The following is a 23,938-nucleotide window of genomic DNA, read 5'->3' on the forward strand; positions in this document are numbered from 1 at the left end:
TCTCATTTACTTTTAGTACGTAGCAGCCAAGCTTAAATATTAGTAATACCAATACCTATCGATAAATATTGAGAAAAATCTTCTATTGATTGCAAATGGGTCCAGTCCTTGAACTGGTTTCTTTTTAGTGGGATTTATAGTTACGCTCTTCATTACTTTGCATTTGTCTAACCTAAACAACACTGATTTGTTAGGTATTAAATAGTACATTGTGCAACGTGGGGGGTATGTGGAATATTGTTATTCTTGCCCCCGGAGTTACACACAATGTTTTTCATCACACTTGCGAAGAAAAAACTAAATTTTAAGTGAAATCATTCTTAAACACGGTGAGTTATAGCTTTTTTTTCACAATACATACCTAACTCCCACGGGAACAATATAGACCTTTGTCCTTCAGTACACCTGCATGAAATAAGGTATTTTTCGAGCAAGTCTGATGAAAAAGTTATATGTTTTAAATGGTATGCGATTAAAATCAAGGTTGTATAAATTATGGAGTCGTATTCACGAGTTACGCCTGGAGCCGGTCATCACTCAGCTTCAAGGAATTTGGTCAGCTGTCTCAGCATGCAGGCGTCCCGGGGATCAACGCTCTCATTGTGTCGGTATTAAGGCAGTGACAGCGAAAATTAGGCTCCGAATTCCTTTGATATTTTTGTATGCACAAAAAGCGCGGAGGGCGGGCGGCGCGGCTCGCTACAACGCCGTATATATAGACGGGACGGCTGCGCGGCGCCCAGTCGTTCGCTGTCGCTCGCCAGCGCCCCATGCGCTTTGACAGCTTTCTAGCATTTCTATTACATTTTCACAAATTTCTCTTGAAAATACTGAACTGATGAACATTGCGTAGGTCGGGATAAATTGGTGTGTTTTGTGGATCGGTTGAGACTGTTTGCTGTGATTCGCCGGTGGTTTAGCCGACCTGTAGCTGCCCAGGCCCCTGTCTGCCATTGTTCACGCCGCCAGGTGAGCTTTCATTCATTCAATTCTATTTTTCAGCTGACGTCAAACGTAATTCATCCGAAATCCTTCAGTAATATGTACTATTTCATTTGATTAGCAGTTTAAGGCGATATTTGTAGTGGTTTTTGCTGTTGTAGATAAGTAATTTTCAGAAGTAACCCCAAAAAACGGAGATCATTATTACTGCAACCATAAAATGCTCAAATAACTACAGAATATATCAGTGCCATCATAATTATATAGATGATACTTTTAGATGTAATAAAGTAGAGTTAGACCAAATAAAGTCTGCAGCGATTTTGATAACATACGCAGTGCAAGTGTTATTTAATACGTCATTATTTCATAGAAGTTTGACGTTTAAAATAACACTTGCACTTCGTGTGCTATCTAAATCGCTGCAGACTTTTCTTAGTCTAACTCTAATAACTTCAACGAATATGCGCCTTTAGAAACACAGACTAAATATTGATATTAGGACAACACTGAATGCTGTATGATGTGTTTGATGTCACAAGCAACATAGGTGCATGACATAATGAGATTTTATCATTTGAATGCATTTTTATAAATTGACAGCTAATAATTACATGTGCAAAAAGTTTCGCAAACTTAATTAACACTAAAAAACTGCTTTGATCGAAACATCGACGCTTAGACATAAACACACGTCACTAGTGGTTTTCCATTGATCTCCGTTAATTATAACTTTGGCATTTTTATCTATAGATGTTTACACTGATTCTGGATTTGGGATGGTCACGAGTTTCCAAGCACTGGAGTGCAGCTCTCTAGGGGGCGTATCGAAACACTCAGAGGGCCCGGAAAATTTTACTAGTAAAATTAAGCTCACATTTAGGCAGTTGTTTTTTTTACACCATAACATTTTACAGAGGATGCGTAGAAAACAATCATTACCAAATGGATTTTGACAACAAGCAGGTTATGAGATTATATAGAACCTGTACCTAATATTTCTGATATTTATAAAGACCTGTATTACTAAAATATATAGGCCAAGAAAAGTCTGCAACGCTTTTGATAGCACACGCAGTGCAAGTGTTATTTTAAACGTCAAACTTCTATGAAATTATGACGTATTAATAACGTAATGCACTGCGTATGCTATCAAAATCGCTGCGGACTTTTCTTGGTCTAACTCTATACCTCCTAGTTCTGATGCCAAGGGTAGTGGCAAATTCAAAACGTGGAAGAACACACAAACAGTTTTAAAAGCCTTATGGTATACCAAAAGACAATATAGTTTATACAGGTTAAGCAAGAAAAGTTGTATGGCAACATACAGTAGGTATCCCACACTGTTAAAAAATATGTAATTTTACATGCAAAAAAATTACATAATTTTTAACAGTGCAGGTAAAAATGGCTTTATATGTCAAGAGACTTTAATGATGCACATGATCAGTTAAAAGCATCTTAAGGTGAGGTAGACCAAGACTGACATGTCAAATTTTCATTTCCATTGTGTTTTCATATAACCGTGTGTAACCATTAGCTTATTACTTTGCTATTCGTTACCCAATTACATAAAGGTCACTTGATAGATAATAGAATATCGACCGCGGTACACCTCACCCATCCGTTATAGGAAGTATGACTTCGAGAATCTAAACTGACGAATTGTCATTGCATTCATTTGAATGCTCGGATTGTACGTAATCACGCAAATATTCGAGAAATCCATCATTTGAGCAAGACGTAGGCGCAGCGTAGCGTTCTCGCGCCGGTGTTGATAGTATGTATCTGTCATGGATCACGTTATTTTCGGATATCCTGTTTAACGCCATTTATACATTACAAATGGTTAAATGGCTACATTCATTTCCAGTATTAACTGCCGGATAAATAATATAAATTGATAAACCGAAGCATGTCAGCTGTTATAAATGTTGATCATAAATGACGGGAAATGAATTCTAAACTAATCAATGTCAAATAAGTTTAAAATTTTATACCTTTTAATTAAATAATAATTAAATTATATTCTGTCTGGGACTTTATCAATAAACCCTATATACCTGCGAGCCTAATTTGCATTGCACTGCATAGTATGTACTGACATAGGGATTATCATTTGACGCGTCAGGTAGGTACAGTCAGCAGCAGAAGTTGCTAAGCGGGCCAGGTATTCAAAATGATCTTGACGCCACTCTATTGTTAAGAGAATAAGAGCGTGTCAAGGTAATTTTGAACACCTCACCCGCTTAGCAACTTCTGCTGCTGGCTGTACTTATACTATGCAGTGCAATGAAATTTTTTAAATGAAGTCTATCCAAAAGCGACCTGAAGGAACTGTCCTCTAAGTCGCTTTTGGATAGACTTGATTTAAAAAATAATTATAAGAATAGGTTTTTACCGTATTTTTATCGAATTTTCACATAACTAGCTAAATTAATATAGCAAAACTTTTCAGGCTGAACATACCCTCGAAAGCTCGGATATTTGCATTTACTTCCGCCTGTTCGAGCTATCACCACAAGTGGCAATAAATGGTTAACCTCATCCCTTTGTCCTTTAACTATCAGCCGAAGTGTCGAACCAATATTCCCACGATCCTCCTATAACCAATTAACTGTGTTTACACCTTCTAAGATGTCAGCGACCTCTGTCGACTGACCGACTGAGAGATTAATTAAATAACGGAAATTATTTCTAGAAGTTTGTCTTACAATATGCCTAAACCAATTCCATAATAAAATTTTATCGTCGGAAAAATTTAGCCTGAATAAATCTTGAAGCAAATTCCCGCATAGTAACAAGATAAAATGTACTGTTCTTTGGTCACGACCGCATTTACTCGTACATACCTCAACTCCCAGAGGCGAAACACGTCGACAAATTACAATTATATGCGCGTAGCAGCTCCCGATGGAGAAACCCGAGAATTCATCCATTTTCATTACGTACCCCGTGGACACAGGTTTTCCGGGCGGAATTTTTGCACAAACTGGAAATTTTCCGAGCCATAAAAAGTGTCCGGGGAGTCGAGATCGATCACGACACAGTTTGGTAGGTAAACGCGTCGCAGTACCTAGGTTACCTAGTATACCTACCTTTACTGATTTGGAGCTCGGCTGTAATTACCTATACTGTCGTTTTTGTAGCAGTAGACCATATTTTTGTCTTTAATGTTGATTATAAAACGATTCATTTACGGAACTAAAGAAATCTAAAAATTTTACTTATTTATTTTAAATGTATAATTATGGACCTGGGGGCCGGTTTTTGAATTTCGAGCGTTCGATTTCGTCACTCGAAAATCGGTGGAAAACTGCGAAATGCTAATTTTTGAAATACCTGCGATAGAAATTGGGAATCGAGTGGTATTGACCACTCGTTTTCAACTCTATTAGTATAATTTAAATGCCGGGTACTGGAGATATTACTGAACGAAATACACGAAATCGAGCGGTCGAAATTCAAAAATCGGCCCCCTGGTCTGAAATAAAGAATATTCATTCATTCATTAATAAATAACAAGGTGCTGTGCTGGACCTGTAACAACCGAATCAAGACGACAGACAGTGACACTTTACAGGTGCAATCCAACAACCTCTGTTCACTTAAAGTAAAGTAAAGTAAATATTCTTGATTGCCCCAATAATTATACATTTTACTTAATAGGGAATATTACGCAAAACTCTGCGTAGAGGGCGTCAATAGCTCAATCACATGGCCTATCGTGAAATACGACAGTCAAAAGTTCGGTTTCTGCCTCTCTATCACTCTTGCTTATTCATTCAGAACATTGCAGTAATACTCCCTATAGTAGACGTTTGATAAGCTAACTAAAGACTCTAGCGAGAGATATTGAAAAAAAAAAAACAAAAAATGATATATTCGAATCTCATTTATAGTCTGTGCGTGTATAGGGCCCAGTACCCCATTCTATGACTCTAAGACTCATCTCTTTCCGCACAAGACTACTCTCACATTAGGAGGAGACTGGCCGCCATCGGGATAATTATGTGATTAACGATCAGCGTTCAAGAGATCGTTACTGAAAAATACCGAACAAACATCCATTGACGTCTGGAGGAATTCTTAATCACTTGGATCATCAATTGTTTTAAGATATAGGTACCTATAATTAACGATACTCTTAGAAAGCAGTCTAGAATAAGAGACATATGTAACGCTTTGCAACGAAGATATCTTTGGAAATTAATCTTGTGCAGTGCAGGAAATGAGTGGCACACCGTATCAAATGGTCACTTGATACCCTTCCAACCTCTTATAAAATAATTTACGGTTTATGCTTACTGTACGTGAAAAATTAAATTAATTCTGTGCTCCAGGTATATGTAATTCGAATCCTCATTAACCTAATTACATATATGTACAGTCAACAAAACTAATAAGTTAGTAAAAGGGGTGCTAAGCATAGTTTTACTGACTGTACTTATACTCGGTGAACTTCATGACTCATCGTAGTTGAGAAATTTTCATAACATTGTTAGTGAACTGGGTCAAGTTCACTAGAAATACTGATATTGATGGATGGTCCAGTTGCGCAAGAGTGTCTGTCATTTTATGACAAATTCTTGGGAAAATAACCTCATTTATCAAATTTGTCTTATCGTCAAACAAAGAAATTTTTTAAACAATTATTTTACGTAGTATGTTTCTTTAGAAATCGACAGAGATCAAGGTTAAAATATATATCATAATATTCATAATGTTAATAAAAGCTCTCTAACAAATGTATAACAGGTGTTCTAATCTAATCTACGATAGCTTCAGTCAAGGCCGGACGTTTGAGATAAACGACAAAGGGTGTTAAGAAATCTAGCTGGCGCATAACAATGGTTACGCAACCGATGTGTACCCTACACTTCTTGTAAACTGTGTGCTGCTTCGAAGATTAATTATAATAACGGAATATTAGGTCAAGTACGAGTCGTTTTGAGAGAACGTTGCAACATACAACTAGTAGAGAGTACCTCCCTGATGAATAATATACGCACGGTCTGCCTCGAGCGAATCAATAGCAATTTTTATACTTGATTGCTTATCAGTGCTTCATGTTGTTGACTTAAAACACCGAAGTACTTAAAGCGTAGGTAGATACTATGAAACAATTTATAATTATGGCAACTATTAAGCTTTTTACGACGAAACTTGGGGCCCGATTCGGATTTTGAAATAGACATCTATTAGATATCTTTTAGACATCACCACGATACGATAACGATATGTTTAAGATCTAACCTGTCAAATTTGACATTTGCACGATTCTGGAGATACTCTTGAACGATTTCCTCAGGATATGACTTAGAGATCCAATTCACATCTAATAGATATCTTACGCTATCTAACGTAAAAGTGACATTGGTTGCCCGAATTGCTCTAGTACGTCCGTATCTAGAATGGATTTAGTACGTGTCGTCTCTTGTGAATATCTTGAAGTTCGAATACGGCAGTTGGTAAATTTAAAATCAGAAGACGTCCTAAATGACCGGGTCACGATCCCTTTTTAAACATTTCGGTATTTTGTAGGCGAACCTAATGTTTAAAGCCGGTGTAGCTTTATTTGACGTTCATAAACGCATTGTAATATGCCTACTTGAATAATCTATTTTTTATCTTTTTACTTATCTTAAAATACCTTGTTATAGATTCCGTAAGAAACTTTAGTAGACACAGTTACACTAAATAGGTCTAGGTAGATGCTTTAAAAGAGATCATACATAGTTTCGCAAGCCAAAGCGTTTGGATATATAAACAGAAACACCCTTAACAGAGTGACAAGCATGTCGATTAATTTCATAGATTTCTGACATACTTAGTTAACAAATGTCGCGTTATAACGTTAGCTAAATTTCGCGTTATAACGTTTTATTAAGTATTATATAGGTACGATTTTTCTGCTATGGTACGACATGGTATTTACTTGACACCTACTCCCTCGCCTGAAAATAATAATCACTAAGAAAAAGATCTCCATTTTTACTATCTAGGTATTTACATAAAATTTCAAATATCATTAGTCTGTGACACGAACATTATTTCCCTTGCGAACCTACTTTTAAGGTAGATTAGGTACCGAACCGGAAAATTTAATTAAATGTCTTAGGAAATGTAGGCACGTTATATAGAGTTTCTCTTCCATCAAAATGTATTTGATTTGTCAGCCTGAGGGAAAATCTGACCCACTTTCAGTCGTATCTGCCACAAATAAGAACAATCTCGGGGGCTTAGAAGATAGAAGAAGTACTCGAAATAAAGCTTCCAACTAAATGTAATTTGCTTTGCTTAGTTCTTAAATTACCCAGGAGGATTATTCTAAATGTAATAACTGGTTATGAAATTTATCTGGACTTATGACAAGTCAGATGTGATGTCAAATTCAACATTTCAGTAGGGCAAGATGGTCTTTTATCATCTGTCATCATGCCTGTCACATTTTAACAAGTATGTAAGCGCGAAAGTGACGCATGACATGACAAATGATAAAAATGCGATCATAATACCGCTGCTGGTTGAAGAAATGTCACTGTTGACAACTGACAGATCATTTCCATAACAAATCCAAATCAAATTCACAACTAGTTGCCACAATCAGAATAAGCTCCAGGTTTCGTATTTTCGCGAAAATAACAGAAATGTAAGGATTAGTGAGTCACAAACACTCAGACATTGATCAACAAATCTGTCACCGAGAGCGCTCGAGTAAGTTGTGTCAATTCAAAGCTTCAGACGACTTCGCAAAATGAGTTTCACACCAATAAGAAGTGTATTTAAGAAATAGGATATTTAAAAATAGTCTGATTATACCTCAGATTTAACCGCCATGGTTGGGTTTCATCACAGGAAATTAAACTCTGAGAATGGCTATACCTAATATCGTCGAACAGCCAAATTTTACTATTCAAAGTGCATTAAGAGTTGAAAAGTATATCCGGCCAACTTTATATCATGAACGTGTCATACGTTATGCCGATGAAGAGCCAAATAGAATATTGCTCGGTTACTGAACTAATAACACTTTAAACTCGATCGTCAAACAGATAAAGAGGCAATTTTAAGCAAACTGCTGCTGAAACGCTATAATAATGATTTTTTAAGGCGACAGTTACGAGGCGGGTCGGCTACTTAAAGGTATTCTGATTATGTTGTTAATGGAATGGAAAAGAGTTACATAATTTGCTTCCTCTTTCATTAGGGAAAAGATGTTTCTTTAAATGGCAGTAAAAGCTATTTAACAACTTTCGGGGTCTCAACATTACCATTTATAAAATGTTAACACACTTTAGAGCACAACGACTCCTGGGATCGCCGGCCTCATTAACGTTCACACAAACAACTTTAGACAAAGCGAAATGCAAAAAGGAAACTTTCTTTGCTGAAATAATATTAATAAGATGTATTACAAAATATAACCTACGTACTTACATCAGGAATCGACGCTGGACACTAAATAAGTATCAGATTTATAATTAAATAGTGTTCTATTTTTTTATCAAATTCGCTATTTACGTCAGGTAAACTAATTTCTATAAATAGGTACGTTCAGGTTCCACAACGTCGTGTCGTGTGTAGTGGAATAAGGAAATTGCTTTGAGCTAGCGCGCTAACTAGGTACTAGGTAACTAGGTATGTTACCTTACCTATAACGGAAGCTTCCCATTTTGTCACAGCAATACGGAGCTGGATCTTTTATGATGCCTTGTTTACTTTTGTAGATACATACTTTTATGTTAAAGAACTCCTTCTCGGTAAAATTATTATTTAAAATCTCAAACCAGTTAGTCATATTTGTTTGCAGTATGCCGCAGTTACTTAGATCAGTTACATCTACACTAAAATCAACAATAAAATGGTTGAATCGTACGCCCACTCTACTGTAGGTGTACACAAAGTGTACGAATCTTATGATATCAAGAAAGTGGTCGTAAAATTGCTGCGGCGTGGTAAACGTTACGTTTGGCACATGTGAAGTAGACCACGCTTCAAGGTTTCTCGTATTGTATAAAACAACACATTGCATGAAACCTAAATAAATAACTTGAGCCATGAACTGTGGTATTTACCTATTGTATGTACTTTGCTATTATAATTACTGTAATTGTAAATTTTATTTAGTTATTAAGTTTAGTTATTAAGTAACATGTCCTGTATTGTATACCCTAGCAGGGTGTCATGCACCTACGAAGACTAAAATGTAAGACCTATTGTACTGATGAGCATGAGAACAATGGATTAAATGAATATGAATATGAATATGAATATTTGAACTCGATTAGTAGGTTTACGATTTGCTTATTTTACGTACCTGAACCAGGTAACTAGGGTAGGATATTGAATAAGAGTGAGTAATACTAATAACGCTAGTGCCACCGAGTAAGCAAAAAAACTATAATTATACCTACTTACTTCCACATTAATAAGAATGAAATCTTTTGCTGCACTATGGAGGCCTAGTTATAGGTTAGCAAAGAACTTGGTTGGGGTATCAGGACCTATCGATTGATATACCTACCATGTTTGAAGTCTCGGTAGTAACGGCAGAATTCTTTTTAATTTTCAGTAGGTATCAAACACAAATCCTCCAAATTTCCGACCGCCATTCTTCACGGATAACTGAGATTAATCCGATCATTAGTTATTCTCGGCTCCACCAAGGCCGAGGGCTGCTTGTCATGCGAATCTTGACCTTCGCCAGTGTCGCGTCAGCGTGACGCGTCCTTGCTTCTTGCCTTCAACCCCTATGGGAAAATCCCTTAAGGCCCTTCAGCCTATTTGACCCAAAGGTCGTGGCCTTTAACTGAGCACCTAAGATGAAGGACGTTATGTAAACACTTGTAAGCGTAGAGCGTCTTTTTACTATCAAAACTCTTGCAGGAAAAACAGAATGATGCCATCGGATGTCTTTGACCGGAACTGTATCTCAAATTATTCAGTTCATACAACCTTTACGGTTTTGAAGTAATAATGAAATATAAAAGATCATTCGTATTTCGTTTACAAATGTAACAAAGTAAAGATTAGGTAACCTTATAACAAATACTTTAATATCTTCCAGAAATATCGTGCTTTACCTGTTTCTGAAAATTTTGTTTAAGGGTGACGAACCTTGCCCCGTGAAAGGTTGTTGTCTCTTAGCTTAAAATTTATTATATTACGACTTCCTTTCCTACAATTTAAATATTGTAGACGAAAAGCTGGTATGTAATTTCAAAGTATCGACCTAGATATATTTGTTAAGTGACTAACTTTAAAAAAGTATTTATTATTTCTTTGGAATATGTAGTTTGAAGTTTGAGTGTATGCGCACTGTAGGTGTAAGACGCGCTGCAAATTGTACTGATCCCTGTGTTCATCTATTTTTATCGAAACATTTATAAGGAGTTACATTTTACATTGGGTGTTAAATTAGTTGCTTACATTACAACCTAATACTTTGTCAGCTTGCTTCATATTAAAGTTGGTTTAGGGACAGACATCAGCTTGTAAATAACTAACGTCTTTTAATGTGATTTATGATTTGAACATTATTATTACATTATTAGGTTTAAATAAGATAAACCTTGATTGAAAAATGAGTAGAATATTGTAGTCGGTCCTGTCAATAGCAGAGCCTCACGTGACGACTTCGCCATGAGCCTCCCTGCCACAAGCGGCGTAGTAGGTACGTACTAACAATTGCCAACTGTATCTTAGTAAACATAAACAATTGCCAACAGTATGTATGTAAATACAACAATTGAATACGCACTAAGAATCAAAGTAACCTACAAAACTTAAAAACTAAATCTAAAAATAAATAAAACTAAACTTAAAATAAAAAAATTACAAAATCAAAGTAAATAAACACATTTGTTAACCCTGTAACAATCGCTTATGCAGCCGATTTAAAGATTAGGTGGATACATTTTATAGTGCGCAACAGAGTACCTAAGGCGTAACAAGGCATATGCTCACAGTTTACAATCCACGCGCCTCTGCTTGTTATTGCGATGAACTGGAAACTAAAATGGAAAAAACCGACGACAAACAAGCTTGTTGCACATCAACAAGATCAATTCATCTAGCGAGATATGCAAATAAAACGTTCGCATATCTATCACATGTACAACAACGGATATAAGTATATATGAGGAAAAGTTCGTTACAAACTCATCAAGTGCCTAGGTCCACATCCTGCTGCATGGTCGTCAATGCTTAAATTTAATTTATTTTGGCTACCTTTTCACTGCGTAGTGTGTGATTTTTTGGCAGCTCCTAACCACAGCCGGTTGATAGATTAATTTTATTAATTTTGGCGCCAAACATAAATAAAAGTGGCGTCGCCGGCGAGGCGGCTGACTATCAGTATTCCGGTTTAGAAATATTTTAGTATACACGACAAATTACAATTCATAAATTTTCTTTTTGGTACTCGCATTAATGTTATATATTCACTAACCGGGCACACCGGTATCATTGAGTGCCTATGAATATGTGGCAAGGGCTACGAAAGGGACATAATCGTATAACATATATCTATTTGTATAAGAGTTAAATCGATAGGTATTATTTTTGGAATGTACTTAGGTAAGGTAAAGTTAAATACATACCAACTATAAAGATATAGAGATTTCATTTTCTAATTTAGATCGTCAAATGTGTAGTTTTGTACATTTCATTTAAGGTGTAGGTTTCTACTTTATTAAAAAAATTGTAAGTAGGTAGTAATAATTTTTATGCCACCCTCTGTCTTACAAATTGTGTCGGAAAAACCAATATTTTTACAAGATTTTTACGATGGAAGTATCTACATCAACATTGCATATTTTATTTAGTATTCTTACGTCACGAAACGACGTAATCTTGTGTGAATTAAACTGTTTACACATGGGTAATGAGTTATAGAGTTATAAGTATGTAGTCAGTACCTACCTATATCCTAGATGATCCAACATTTAAAATTAATGATTTTTAGAATAATTCAAATGTATTTAACCTTGAATCATTTTGCTGATAAGATATTAGAATATGTTCAAACATATTAATAAATCTTATAATAGAAAACGATAAATTAGCACATGCACATGTTATGAATAATAGGTCGCTGGGTGGTCAGTGTCAGTATTGTTGTCAAGCCGTCCGCCTCCATGGTGTTATTCAACGTATTTTAGGGTTATTCAACTATTTGCGGGCGCGCGGTGCGGTGCGGCATTGACGCAGGTTGTCGCATCCACGTTGTAAATATAGACAACTTGCCGCATGTTTTGTTTTTGCCATCGTTTTGCGTAGCACTGATTAACGAATAGACAACGTCCTTGGTGAAACAAAAGAAAATTACGTCCGGAATATTTTAAATAATAAAGCAGTGAAAGTCGTAAAATGAAACTACTTCAATAAATTAACTTTAAACGATCTAGGAAAAACCTTGAAACCTTATATTAGAAAGTCGTTTAACAAAATGAAGTTATTTGTGTCTTTTACTATTCTGACGCTCTTTCACTGCGACTTTAACTTATGAACGTACGTCATTCGAAGCAATTCAAGCCAAATTATTGAAACCCAAACGCGCCAATTAGCGCCTCATCTGACGTTACTTTACTTACCACAAAACCGTTTAGTAATATGAACTATAGAATAATTGGAAAAATTATAAGTTATCTAATTGTGATATAAATGAAGTGCTTATATGTTGTTTTTTCTGTTTGTTTTAGTTATTCAACAATTTTAAAAATGAAGGATGAACGTGCGAGTCCCCCGCGCGTTCGCGTCGCAGTTCTCGGCAGCTCACGAGTTGGAAAGTCAGGTACTTAATTAAAAACTCTGAATGCTCATACAAAAATAATATTCACCAACACACCACGAATCTATATTATCTGAGGTATTTAGAACGCGAATACAAGAATGTGTCATGTCAAAAACGTTTTAGATCTCATCACTGATTACATCTTGTGGCCTAAATACTACACTCCCTAGCGCGGAGTCTCATGTAATTTGTGCTAGTTTAAGTCAGAAAACCCAATACCTAGCTGAAATAGAACTCTAAACTAATATTAAAGGACTCCCACTCCTCTCACGAACCGCGTGGGCGCTTGAGCCCTAAGAAAACACATAAAATGCTTTTATGCTCTTATCAAGAACTAACAGAAGTGTTACATCCTGACCCACTCGGCATTACATAAACAGCAAGGCATACTCCAGTGACCCGTTCTACTGGTGATGTAATACTGCTTTCTTTAACAACAACCAATCAATCTCTACTAGTGAATTCGTACTTCAACCTGCTTAAAGTCGGTCAACAGATGAACTAAATATAAGATGATTCATCGAAATATTATCAAGACCCGTCGACAAGACATCATGTCTGTGCTACCTCATAAATATAGACATAAAATTTAATACCAGCATTTAAAACGTACATTAAAACTTGTAGATCAATTTGGAGATGCCGTTGACGTTTTTATATTTTGCAATTGAAACATTTAAAACTCTGTAATAGTTATTTATAGGAGTACTTATACACCGACCTATTAAAAATATTGCTTACATAAGTAGGTAGGCAATGTAATTTTACATTCTTCGCTAAAACACTTATTTAAAACTTGTACTCATTTTGTATTTTTTTGTTGCAGCTCTTATTGTAAGATACCTAACAAGGCGATACATCGGAGAATATCATTCAAATACAGGTAATAACAAACAGATAAGCTTTACAAATGGCTGAATAACTCATTTCAATAATGTTCAATTAAAATATATTTATTTTTATTTCAGATTTATTATACAGACAGACAGTTCAAATAAACAACAGCCCGGTGGAATTAGAAGTAATAGATGTCTCAGGCTCAAACTCGGACAAATTTCCAGCAGAACAGGTGAGTGATCAATAAGGTGCTTTGCTGTTTATAAATAGGTTAAATTTCTACTAGAGTTCTTTCCAGTGTAATTGGAACAAGATATAGGTTAATGCAGTTCTTTACGAGACCTTGCCGCGACTCCAATAGACTTCACCTTCACGTTAAAAGGTTAATTCAACAACTATGGGAAGGTTACGGTTAATTTAAACGTAAATAGGTACATCCTAAATAACCAGTAGATTAGAGACGGCCTTTTCGAACATCAATAATTATCCTTGATCTTGCATTATAGATATAGTTCTGTTTACGACGTAATAATGAAGATTCATAATACTTAGGCACTCTGAGGTGTCCGATTCAAGAACATCTAAATGTAAATTAAAACATTGGTTAAACTCCTGTATCAGCTGTCTCAATGAATATGCCCCGGTTATAATTATTCTCATGAATCATTGGCATTGTACTTTGTTCGATTGATGTTGTTTATGATGAATAATATCTTTGATACGCTCCCGGACTGCACCTGGCTTCTGTCTGCAATGGATCGAAGTAACGATCCCGCATCGCCTTCCGCAAACAAAATGGGAGATTAACTGAAGATTAAACTGGCCTTTATGAGTTAGCAACGAGGTTAATCGTCGCTAATATAATACGAATGGAATGAATTATGGCTTCTAGTGCTCCAGTGACCAGCAACATGACTCACAATGTTTACGCTCCAATACATTATCTACTGACTTATTTTCAATTCTTCAGGGGAAAGCCCAATTGAATTATTTCTATGTAGATTGATTTACCTAAACAGTTGCCAATAATTATTTTATTTAAAAAAATACCGGGCAAGTGCGAGTCGGACTCGCGCACGAATGGTTCCGTACCATAATGCAAAAAACGGCAAAAAAAAAGGGTCCCGTTTTACCCTCTGGGTACGGAACCCTAAAAATATCTTAAAAATAAATTCGTAAAAATGTACATGCTAAATATGCTAACACAATAATAATATACTTTGTTCAAAAATAATACTTAATGTTGCGCTTTAATGCACTTCAACGTCAATCTCCTGTTACCTAATACGCGATATTACAAACATGACGTATAAACACTAATTTAATATTTATTATATTCAAAAACATCTGAAAAGGAAAGCCTTTGTCATCCCCGTCCAACAGGAGTGGGCGGGCCGGCGACTAAACATCTAATCGATGGGAATCAGAAGGATCCATTACAAAGCTTTACTTAATGCTACCCACGCAGGCTTTTCTTGCATATATAACTTACTTCGGTGTAGTTTTGTTATAGCGATACTATACATATATACGTATATAGGAAGAAAATTAAGTTCATGAAAGGAAATAGCGTGTTGTTCGATTTATTATTATTACGAAGCATAGATTGAAAAATATGTATTGAATATTTTACTGTTTGTTCTGTTATTTATATATACTTTATACAATATGAATATAGGTCATAACATAATTTATTGTCGCTGTTAGTAAGTGCCATTATTATTAGGGGTCTATTGTTATCTATACAATATACATGAGTTAGATAGGTACATGTAACATTATCTTCTGACGCTCACCCATTAAGAGGATAGTTAACGTCGTCATTATCGTAGTGACATTTGAGATACATAATCCACTTAATCTTAAGTTAATTCTACGGGCTTGCTCTGAGTTATTATTTATACACAATCAGCCAAAAACGGATGCAATTTTAACAGAATAAAGATCGATTTCAAAATGCATATTAGTACATTGATCCTATTTTTGTTTAATAGTTTATTCCATTGTGTAATATGTGTAGATCGATTTAAAGCAAGAGTGCTATTAGTGAGTCTTATATTAAAATCTGTTGCTACTTTTCATCTGATGGGATTTACCCTAGGGTAAATCGCTGTATAGTGTACAGTTTATATTTGAAAGACAATCTAAGAAATGATGATACGTCACTCATTTTATACCCATACCGACTTTCGCTAAAAAGTAAAATTAACTAAATGTATGCACGTTTTCATGTGGTTTATCCAGATTTAACATAAGTGAAATAGTGAATAACAAATACATACTTAATATATTACTTATCTCAAATACTGAATGGGTCTAAAGTTTACAGTCTGAAAGTCAACAACACGTCTATGAATGAGCTGCGAGGTCATTAGCTATTTCCGAAATGTGGGAGTAAGCGATCAGCGTCGGAAAGCAATTCGGTTTAATTTGGCCCAACAATGAGCATCGCCAATCACAGTCGTCCGGCGTCGCGACGGCGGGGGCGCCCGTGAACCGCCACAGTCTAATTTTAACATGGAATGTTGGCTTCCACCCGTAATTAATCATTTATGTCTGAATTCTGAGTTTTTACGGATAGCATAGCTCGCCTGCGCTTCTTCAGACTTTAGAAAATAAGCAATCAAAATCTCACGAACGATTAATAAAGGTACAGACCGGCTTACACAGGTGATTCACAGTATATTCTTACCACCCACGTTTACAAACAAGACAAACAATAACAGGAGCTAATTTGACTTACTTCAATAACAGCTTAACAGCGCCACATGAGCGCCACATTAATTTTCTTGGGAAAGGTTGAGATGTCACCAGTAAATGTAAAATTTTGCTATTCGTAATCCATTAACTCCTCAAATTCAGAGTACTAAGTGACTTTCGTGATGTCAAAACAAAAACGCGTTGGTCTGACACTAAGTGATTCATTGGGAACAGTTTTCTTACGACATTAGGTGAAAGAAATGCCAGACAAAAATAATATATTGGCCATTGAAATCTGCGCTATTGGTTCCAAAAAAATGCTAGATCACTTTTCAGGGCTGCTGAGTCAAATGTTGAAATAACTATGTTGATTGCTTGCCTGAACGAGGGTACTAAGCATTTATTACCTAATTACATTTTCCTGTAGAATAATATTCCTATGGTTATTGATGTTCGGTTTTTTGTTTCAGATCCAATGGGCAGACGCATGCCTGATCGTGTACTCGGTGACGGACAGGAGCAGCTTCGAGTACGCCACGGAAGTCCTGAAAGCCCTGAGGAGAGCCCCCGCCACCGCGAGCCCGGCGCACGGGCCCGTGGGTGCTACCACGCCCATGCCTCTAGCCCTTTTAGGAAATAAGACAGACTTGGACCATTTGAGACAGGTCAGTAGAACAATGAAAAATTATTATATCAACAGGAATACATATAACTCGTAGCAAAAACAAAACTAACTAAAAAGGATGCAGCTTTAGAAAACTATTAAATATCTAACTTTTCAGCTAGAAATTAAAATGATATAAACTAGGGACCTATTAACATCATTCTTGTAAGATATTCCTTTCACATTTTACATACGGTCTACATTGAGATAAAATTACACACTTTAATCTAAAAACCCGTACCTACCTATGTACGTACTTTAAACAATATGTAAAAACCATTACGGACTATTAAATGACCGGTGTTACAAAATTTGCTCGGCAACATGACCTTTAAACTTAATAATTTAATTCTGACCTATGCTACGTCTGCCAACGCAAAGTAAAATTAACAATTTGCTAAATTAAATCAGTCAGTTCGCTATGTGGGCGGCCGAATCAACTTATTTATTAGATTAAAAAATGAAATCACTCACATTTATTGACATTTTGTAATTGTTCGTTTTCATTACTTACTTTATGTATCAATAGGTACGTATAAATACATACAACTTATTTCTATGTCACGCCCACTGGCTACGAATGAATATGCTGTGAATCTGCGGGTAACCATTCATTGAGATCCTCGGACCGAACAATAATCATACATTTTTAGTGATTAATGTAAATATTACTTATATACATAAAAGTCAGCATACACGAATGAGTAGGTAATGGAATACAGAGAGTTATGTCATATGCGATGCAAGTACCTATTCACGAATGATATTGCTTCCATCTCCATGAAACAAACGTCAGCATTCAGTACACGAACAATAGCGGGACACTGACGTAAGCACCATTCATATGTCACAAACTCCTATCTCTGAAAGTTCCCTTTTCTCGTTTTGTGCACTCGGCTATAGAAACTTTGATGAGGCATAACTAGGGCTGTAGATAACATTGAAAAGTTACACAAATACATTCTCCGAACTTTAGTTGAATCGATTATGTTTACAATTTTTTGTTACCAAAACAATGTTATTATTAAGGCAATGCTCAGTTATCTCAGTGCAGAAATTGCTTTCTCTGACTTTTTTGAGTATTACCAGACTAACACACAGTAGCACAACTATAATTACGTTCCATCGCACAATATTTAATCTAAGTACTTGTTCCTTTTTTTTTAATCTACACATTTAAAATAAGCCTTTATCATTGGACATGTCGGCTCCGTTAGGCCTCTACATTATGTACTGAGTTTCAATGTGTTACTAGATATCAAAAAAACTACACGAATTTCGTAGTTTTAGACAGGGTTCCGCCAATAACGAGTGAAATACCCCAATACCAGTTACCGCAAAACCCTTTTGTTCCTAAAAACTCTCGATTACATAATTTAATTGGCCTAAAAATTAAAAACAGAAACGGACACATTTATCAAACAATTATATAACAAACTCGTAACCAAATTACTTTTCACCCAATTTACGGCCTAACCTAACTCGGCTCGGACAGGCAATGTTACGTAACGGGGCCAACCCGAATGGACGACCGAATTAAACAGAAAAGTTAGCTCGAATTACACCAATAAAGGGTAGGGGTAACATTCAAATTCAATTTGCTATTTTGTTTTGTTAAATTAAATATTAACGCGGTTTACTGTTGTTATAATTATTTTAAACTAAAAAAAATATGTAGGTAGGTATATTTAATAAGTTATCAAATATATTAATCATCAGTTAAATGTATATATCTATGTAGAACTTTTGAAAGTGAGTCACATTTCACTATCGCAGTTTTATGGTAACCGTTTGTTCATTCACACAGACCCACACAGATCAAAACTTTTCTGTGTTCATTCAGCGTACTTCGTAGCATACCGTAGCCGTAGCGCGTAGCATTCTAAGGTCACAAGCAGCGGAAAAAAATTCGTAGCGCCTAGGAGCACGTGAAAGTCATGCTATAACTGGCAGGCGTATTCGAATTTTATTTACAGGTTATGAATTACATCTTGATCAGTTATGGATCTGAACTGTCAGTGTCAAAAGTGACATTTTCAAACAGAAACTTTCGGCTCGATTCGGGGAATGAATTACGGCTCGATTCGGAAAATGAATTAGATTTCTACTAGACTTCAACAAGTTACGATATGGATAATTTAAAGATACTAGTAAGATAGATATGTCAAATTTGACGTTTCCGCGATTCTGGAGGTCCTCTTGAACGATTTCGACAAGTTATGACTTAGATATCCAAGTCACATCTAGTCGATATCTAATGTAGATCTAGTTGATCTCTAAATCGTCTCAAGATCTTGTGATTATCTCGAAATCCGAATAGGCCTGTTAGAGATTAACAAGATACGATATAGTAAAGATATGTGACGTTCCACGGCAAAAGGTGCCTTATGGCGGCTGGCGCTTACGTCGCATAGCGCCGCAATAATATTGGAGCGGCGTTAATAATAGCGTAAGCGCCAACCGCCATAAGGTACCTACCTTTACCCGTGGGACGTCACATATCTTTACTATATCGTATCTAGTTAATCCCTAATTCATTTCCAGAATCGCGCCGTTTCACATTCAAAAACGAATAAGCCTGACATTCACTGCCAACGTTTTCGTAGCGCTACGCTTATAGCCGATCCCAGCATTATCCCTCTTTGTAGAGGAAAGAGGCCTATTCAGATAGTAAGTTCTTCTTATGCATCGGTTATGGAAATATGGATGTGATCTGTCAGCTGTCAGCATTGGCATTTATGAATGAAGAAACGTCATTGTTGACGGAAGGTAGGTCATGTCATTTCCACAACCGATTCATAACAAGATTATAAAGTTCAAGTTGCCCTCACGGTTACAAAACAAAAGGAGAATAATTGAAATGTTGGTTATTTATTTTACAGGTAACGACTCAAGATGGTCAGAGCATAAGTGCTGCCCATAACGCATCGTTTAGCGAGGCGAGCGTGGCCGACAACTCCGGCGACCTGTACCGCTGCGTGGACCGGCTGCTCGCCGAGGTGCGCACGCCTCTGCGCTCGCGCAAGTTCTCCGTCACCAAGATGCTGGGCTCTCTTATAGGTAAGATACAATACTACATTAGCTAGGTAAATTGTCAAAGTCAAGCATCGAAATTCTAAGCAATTTACAGGTCATGCGCTGTAAAAAAAATAACAGCTCCAACCAACTTCTGCTTCAGCTCATCAGCTCAGCGGCGCATCAGCTTTCTGATTCTGATTCCAAACACAAAGCGTTCGCCCGATCGGATTTTAATTTTGTTAAGTGCTAAATAGCTGGTCTCATGGTAAAGTCGCATTACGGTTAAAACTGGCGGCCTCATTCGAGCTTTAAAATACGTCAAAAATTTGCTAAAGGGGCCCACTGATTAACAGTCCGCCGGACGGTATCGGCCTGTCAGTTAGAATAAAATTTTGACAGTTCCGAACAACTGACAGGCCGATACCGTCCGGCGGACTGTTAATCAGTGGGCCCTTTAAAGATACGATATGGATCGGATATGTCAGTGGCAATAGTGTCGCGTGTTTGTTTGAAGAAACGTCACTTTTTACACTGGCATATCCGAATCATGGCGTAGCTTTAGCAAATTTTTGACGTATCTTATGGTTCGAATCAGGCCGTGGGTGAAAATATTGAAGATTATGGATATAAATAAGTTCTATGTTCAACAGAAGTATTTTACACAGGTGGCGCCACGAATAACAGCCAAGCGAGCCGCAGCGGGTCGATGGTGGCGTGCCCGCGCGTGCCCACGCCGTCGCGGCCGCCGCTGGCCGCCGCGGCGCCCTGACCGCCAGCCGCGCCCGCGCACCGCGCGCGTTGATGCCTCGCCGGCGCGGGCGCCGTATGGCTGGCCTGCCTGCCCGTGCCCACCCGCTTCGCCGCCGCGCCGCTCTCCGCCACCATGTGATTTGCTACTCGTTACCGTACTTCAGTCGGCCTAAATTGATGTACATTTTAATGAACTGTATATAATATACTTGTGTAGATCTGATTTTAAAGGAAACTGCAAGAGTTTGTGAGATTTATGTGTCGACTAATTATCAATTAGGCTATGGTTTAAGAATAAAATTGTTAATAACATTGAAGTTAGTTGAGACATAATGGTATAGTGCACCTTTAACAAACATTGGTGCTGATCTCTATTGATGGAGCAAGTCAAGAAGAGAACAATGAGTAATATAATGAAAAGTCCACGTCATACGGAAAAAAATTGTTATAGACGTATCTGAGATATATTCTTCATTGATGTTGTACCTATAAGCGAGTAGGTAACTTTTCGAGATACTCATCCATACGGGGCAGTTGAAGTTGGAGGACAAGAAAGCACCGTTGTTTAACATTAGCTGTCTCACCAAACAAGCCAAAGATGTAATTCCTAGTCTTACATTAATAAATTATGAAATTGTAAATAAATTTGTTATAGTTATAGATATAGATAAACATTTAAGATAACCGAGAGTTAAGTTAGGTAGATAGATGTTAATTTTACAAATGTATTGTTCTTGCAGCCGTATCATGATGGCGTTTGTTGTTGATTGTAGGTATTCGATAAAGCATCCAGCATTCACGCTTTTGCTGAAACTGATGGTTATTTTATCGATGGCGATTAAATCTGTCATCGTACAGTCGAGTTTATACATATTATTAAATATGTATACATTTTTTCACCTAATCGCAAATATTGCAATGGATTAAAGTGAAGAAACGTATACATATTTATGAACTCAACTGTACACATACTGGGAATTTATATATTAAAAGAAAAATAATGCTGCATAAAACGAAGCGTTATGTTATTAAATTCTTGATGGAAGTTAACTATTGTTGGTAGAATTAATAGTTTTAAAATTCTATAATAAATAAGACAATAAATCCCATACCTACAAAAAAAGTTTACTATTATATGTAATCATTCAAAAGAGAGTATTAAACATCTTCTCCGTTCTATACCCATTACGTACTAAATATAATAACATCTCATTATCTTGGTAACAAACTATACATGTTGTGGTAGGTAGGTAGGTACGCTCTCAAAATGAGCGTAGCTGACTAAATGTCCACATTATATCTCAAAATTCTCAAAGTATACAAACCAAAGTATCATTATAATTTATAATATATGTAATTCTCTTAATAGATTCTTTAATTTCTGGTCTAAAACCTGATCTTAATCGTTGTAAAGCAACTTTTATAAATCATGAACCGAGCTTTAAACTAATGATCCGACATATTGCCTAATAATTGGATATATGTGATATATGTCACCCATATATGATGTTTATAAATATGGACATGTAAATATCTCGTATCTTGGTGTCTTTGCTTGTTATAGAAAAAATACAAGGGTACGAAACTGGAATCTAGTAAGACAATGTTTTTGATATGGCTCAGAACTGTGCTAAAAACGGTAACTAGGTGAACAAGTGTGATATCTACAGTAAGTGTTGTATTGGAAAAGGAGTGTTCTGATTCTTATGTATCTTTGGTAGCCTAAATGCAAGCCTAATACTTATGACTATATATATGGATATACTCTAAATAATGGCCTATATAAATTTTAGTAGGTACTTGTACTCTTACGTACTAGTTTTCTACTTTTGCACCGTATTAATATGCTATGTAAGTCTCAAATTACTCTGTCTCTATATAAACTTCCTTCAAAAATAAAAATCAAACGTCAAACTGTCTCTATTACACATACATAATCACTACATGTTGGTGTTGTTGGTAAATTGCAAGATTAAAACTAATCATTGTTGTTAACCCGTAAAATTGTTTTGACGAAGATGTTAGAAGGCAAATGTTAATAATGTTTAAAAACATAGTTAAATTTGTGCTATAAGATGTGCACTTGTGCAAGGTTCCGGAAATTTGAATTTCCGTTGCCCCCATTTCTGTCCGATAAATATTTATAAAATATAAAGCTTACACTTAGCTATATTCATAATTATCTACATTTCTCAACATAATACTAATAATCATGACAGTTTGGGTTTCTTTTGATCTCTTTGATTGTTCCTAAGTTCTGTTGAGTGTTGAGATGTGAGATGGAAATGTAACGGTATACTTAACAAAACTGTGTCAACTGATCGAGATCCATAATCGATATGCCAACGTATAACAAAATCATTGATGTTGTCATTATAAGTTATTATTTGCTGCCGATTTTATGACATCGCCTAATCTATTAGATGTTATTAATGTTATTATTCAAAATATAACAAAAAAAGGCTTATAATGGAATTTTGTGTCATCAGTGACAATTTGGTCATAATAATAACGATATGATGAGCTGTCATAAAACGTCAGGAAATAATATGGCGCCAGTACCAGTACGTACCTACATATTCCATGGGCGTGCATTGCATTTATGTGTTGATATTATGATATATTATTTAAATATAAAGACTAAAAAGTCGGAACTGATTGGAATAAGTTGTAAATAATTTTGAATTGTCTAGCTTTAATATGACGTATTTAAAATAAACTTATTGAATTATTTCATTTGTTTTAATTTTAAACTGAAGACCTTGACAGTTTGATCATTTAGGTAAGATTCCATTGAGTTACCTACAAAACATCCCAGAACTTAGTTACTTATCGCAAATTTTAGCTAATAAGGGCTACGTTAATAAAATATAAGCCTTTATGCGACAAATGAGAGGCTATAAAATGTATACTCTTTTTAATATTATTTCCACTTTCTAAGGTAACTCTTAAATGAATAATACTAGTGGCACGGACAGGCAAACAGCATTAAAATGCCTGACATTAAAATGTAGGAAATCAATATACTGTAGCCAGAAATAATTGTTAATTAAGCATATTAAAAACTAGCGACCCGCCCCGGCTCCGCACGGGTTAATAAATTATACACCTAAACCTTCCTCAAGAATCACTCTATTGATAGGTGAAACCCACATGAAAATCCGTTCAGTAGTTTTTGACTTTATTGCGAACATACAAACACACAAACAGATAGACGGGGCGGGGGACTT

At 36.0% G+C, this 23,938-nt stretch overlaps 1 protein-coding gene across 1 annotated transcript; it reads left to right on the forward strand.

The window, feature by feature from the left end:
- Window positions 1-570: 570 nt before the first annotated feature.
- On the forward strand, window positions 571-21,483 carry LOC134790532 (ras-related and estrogen-regulated growth inhibitor-like protein). The gene is made up of 7 exons (XM_063761355.1): window positions 571-969; window positions 12,648-12,739; window positions 13,566-13,622; window positions 13,708-13,808; window positions 16,747-16,941; window positions 19,823-20,000; window positions 20,624-21,483. Exons 2-7 carry the CDS (start codon window positions 12,667-12,669, stop codon window positions 20,725-20,727), a joined length of 708 nt encoding a protein of 235 aa, XP_063617425.1. The 5' UTR covers window positions 571-969; window positions 12,648-12,666; the 3' UTR covers window positions 20,728-21,483.
- Window positions 21,484-23,938: the final 2,455 nt, after the last annotated feature.

Source organism: Cydia splendana, chromosome 5 (genome assembly GCF_910591565.1).
Source record: "Cydia splendana chromosome 5, ilCydSple1.2, whole genome shotgun sequence".
Taxonomy (NCBI): domain Eukaryota; kingdom Metazoa; phylum Arthropoda; class Insecta; order Lepidoptera; family Tortricidae; genus Cydia; species Cydia splendana.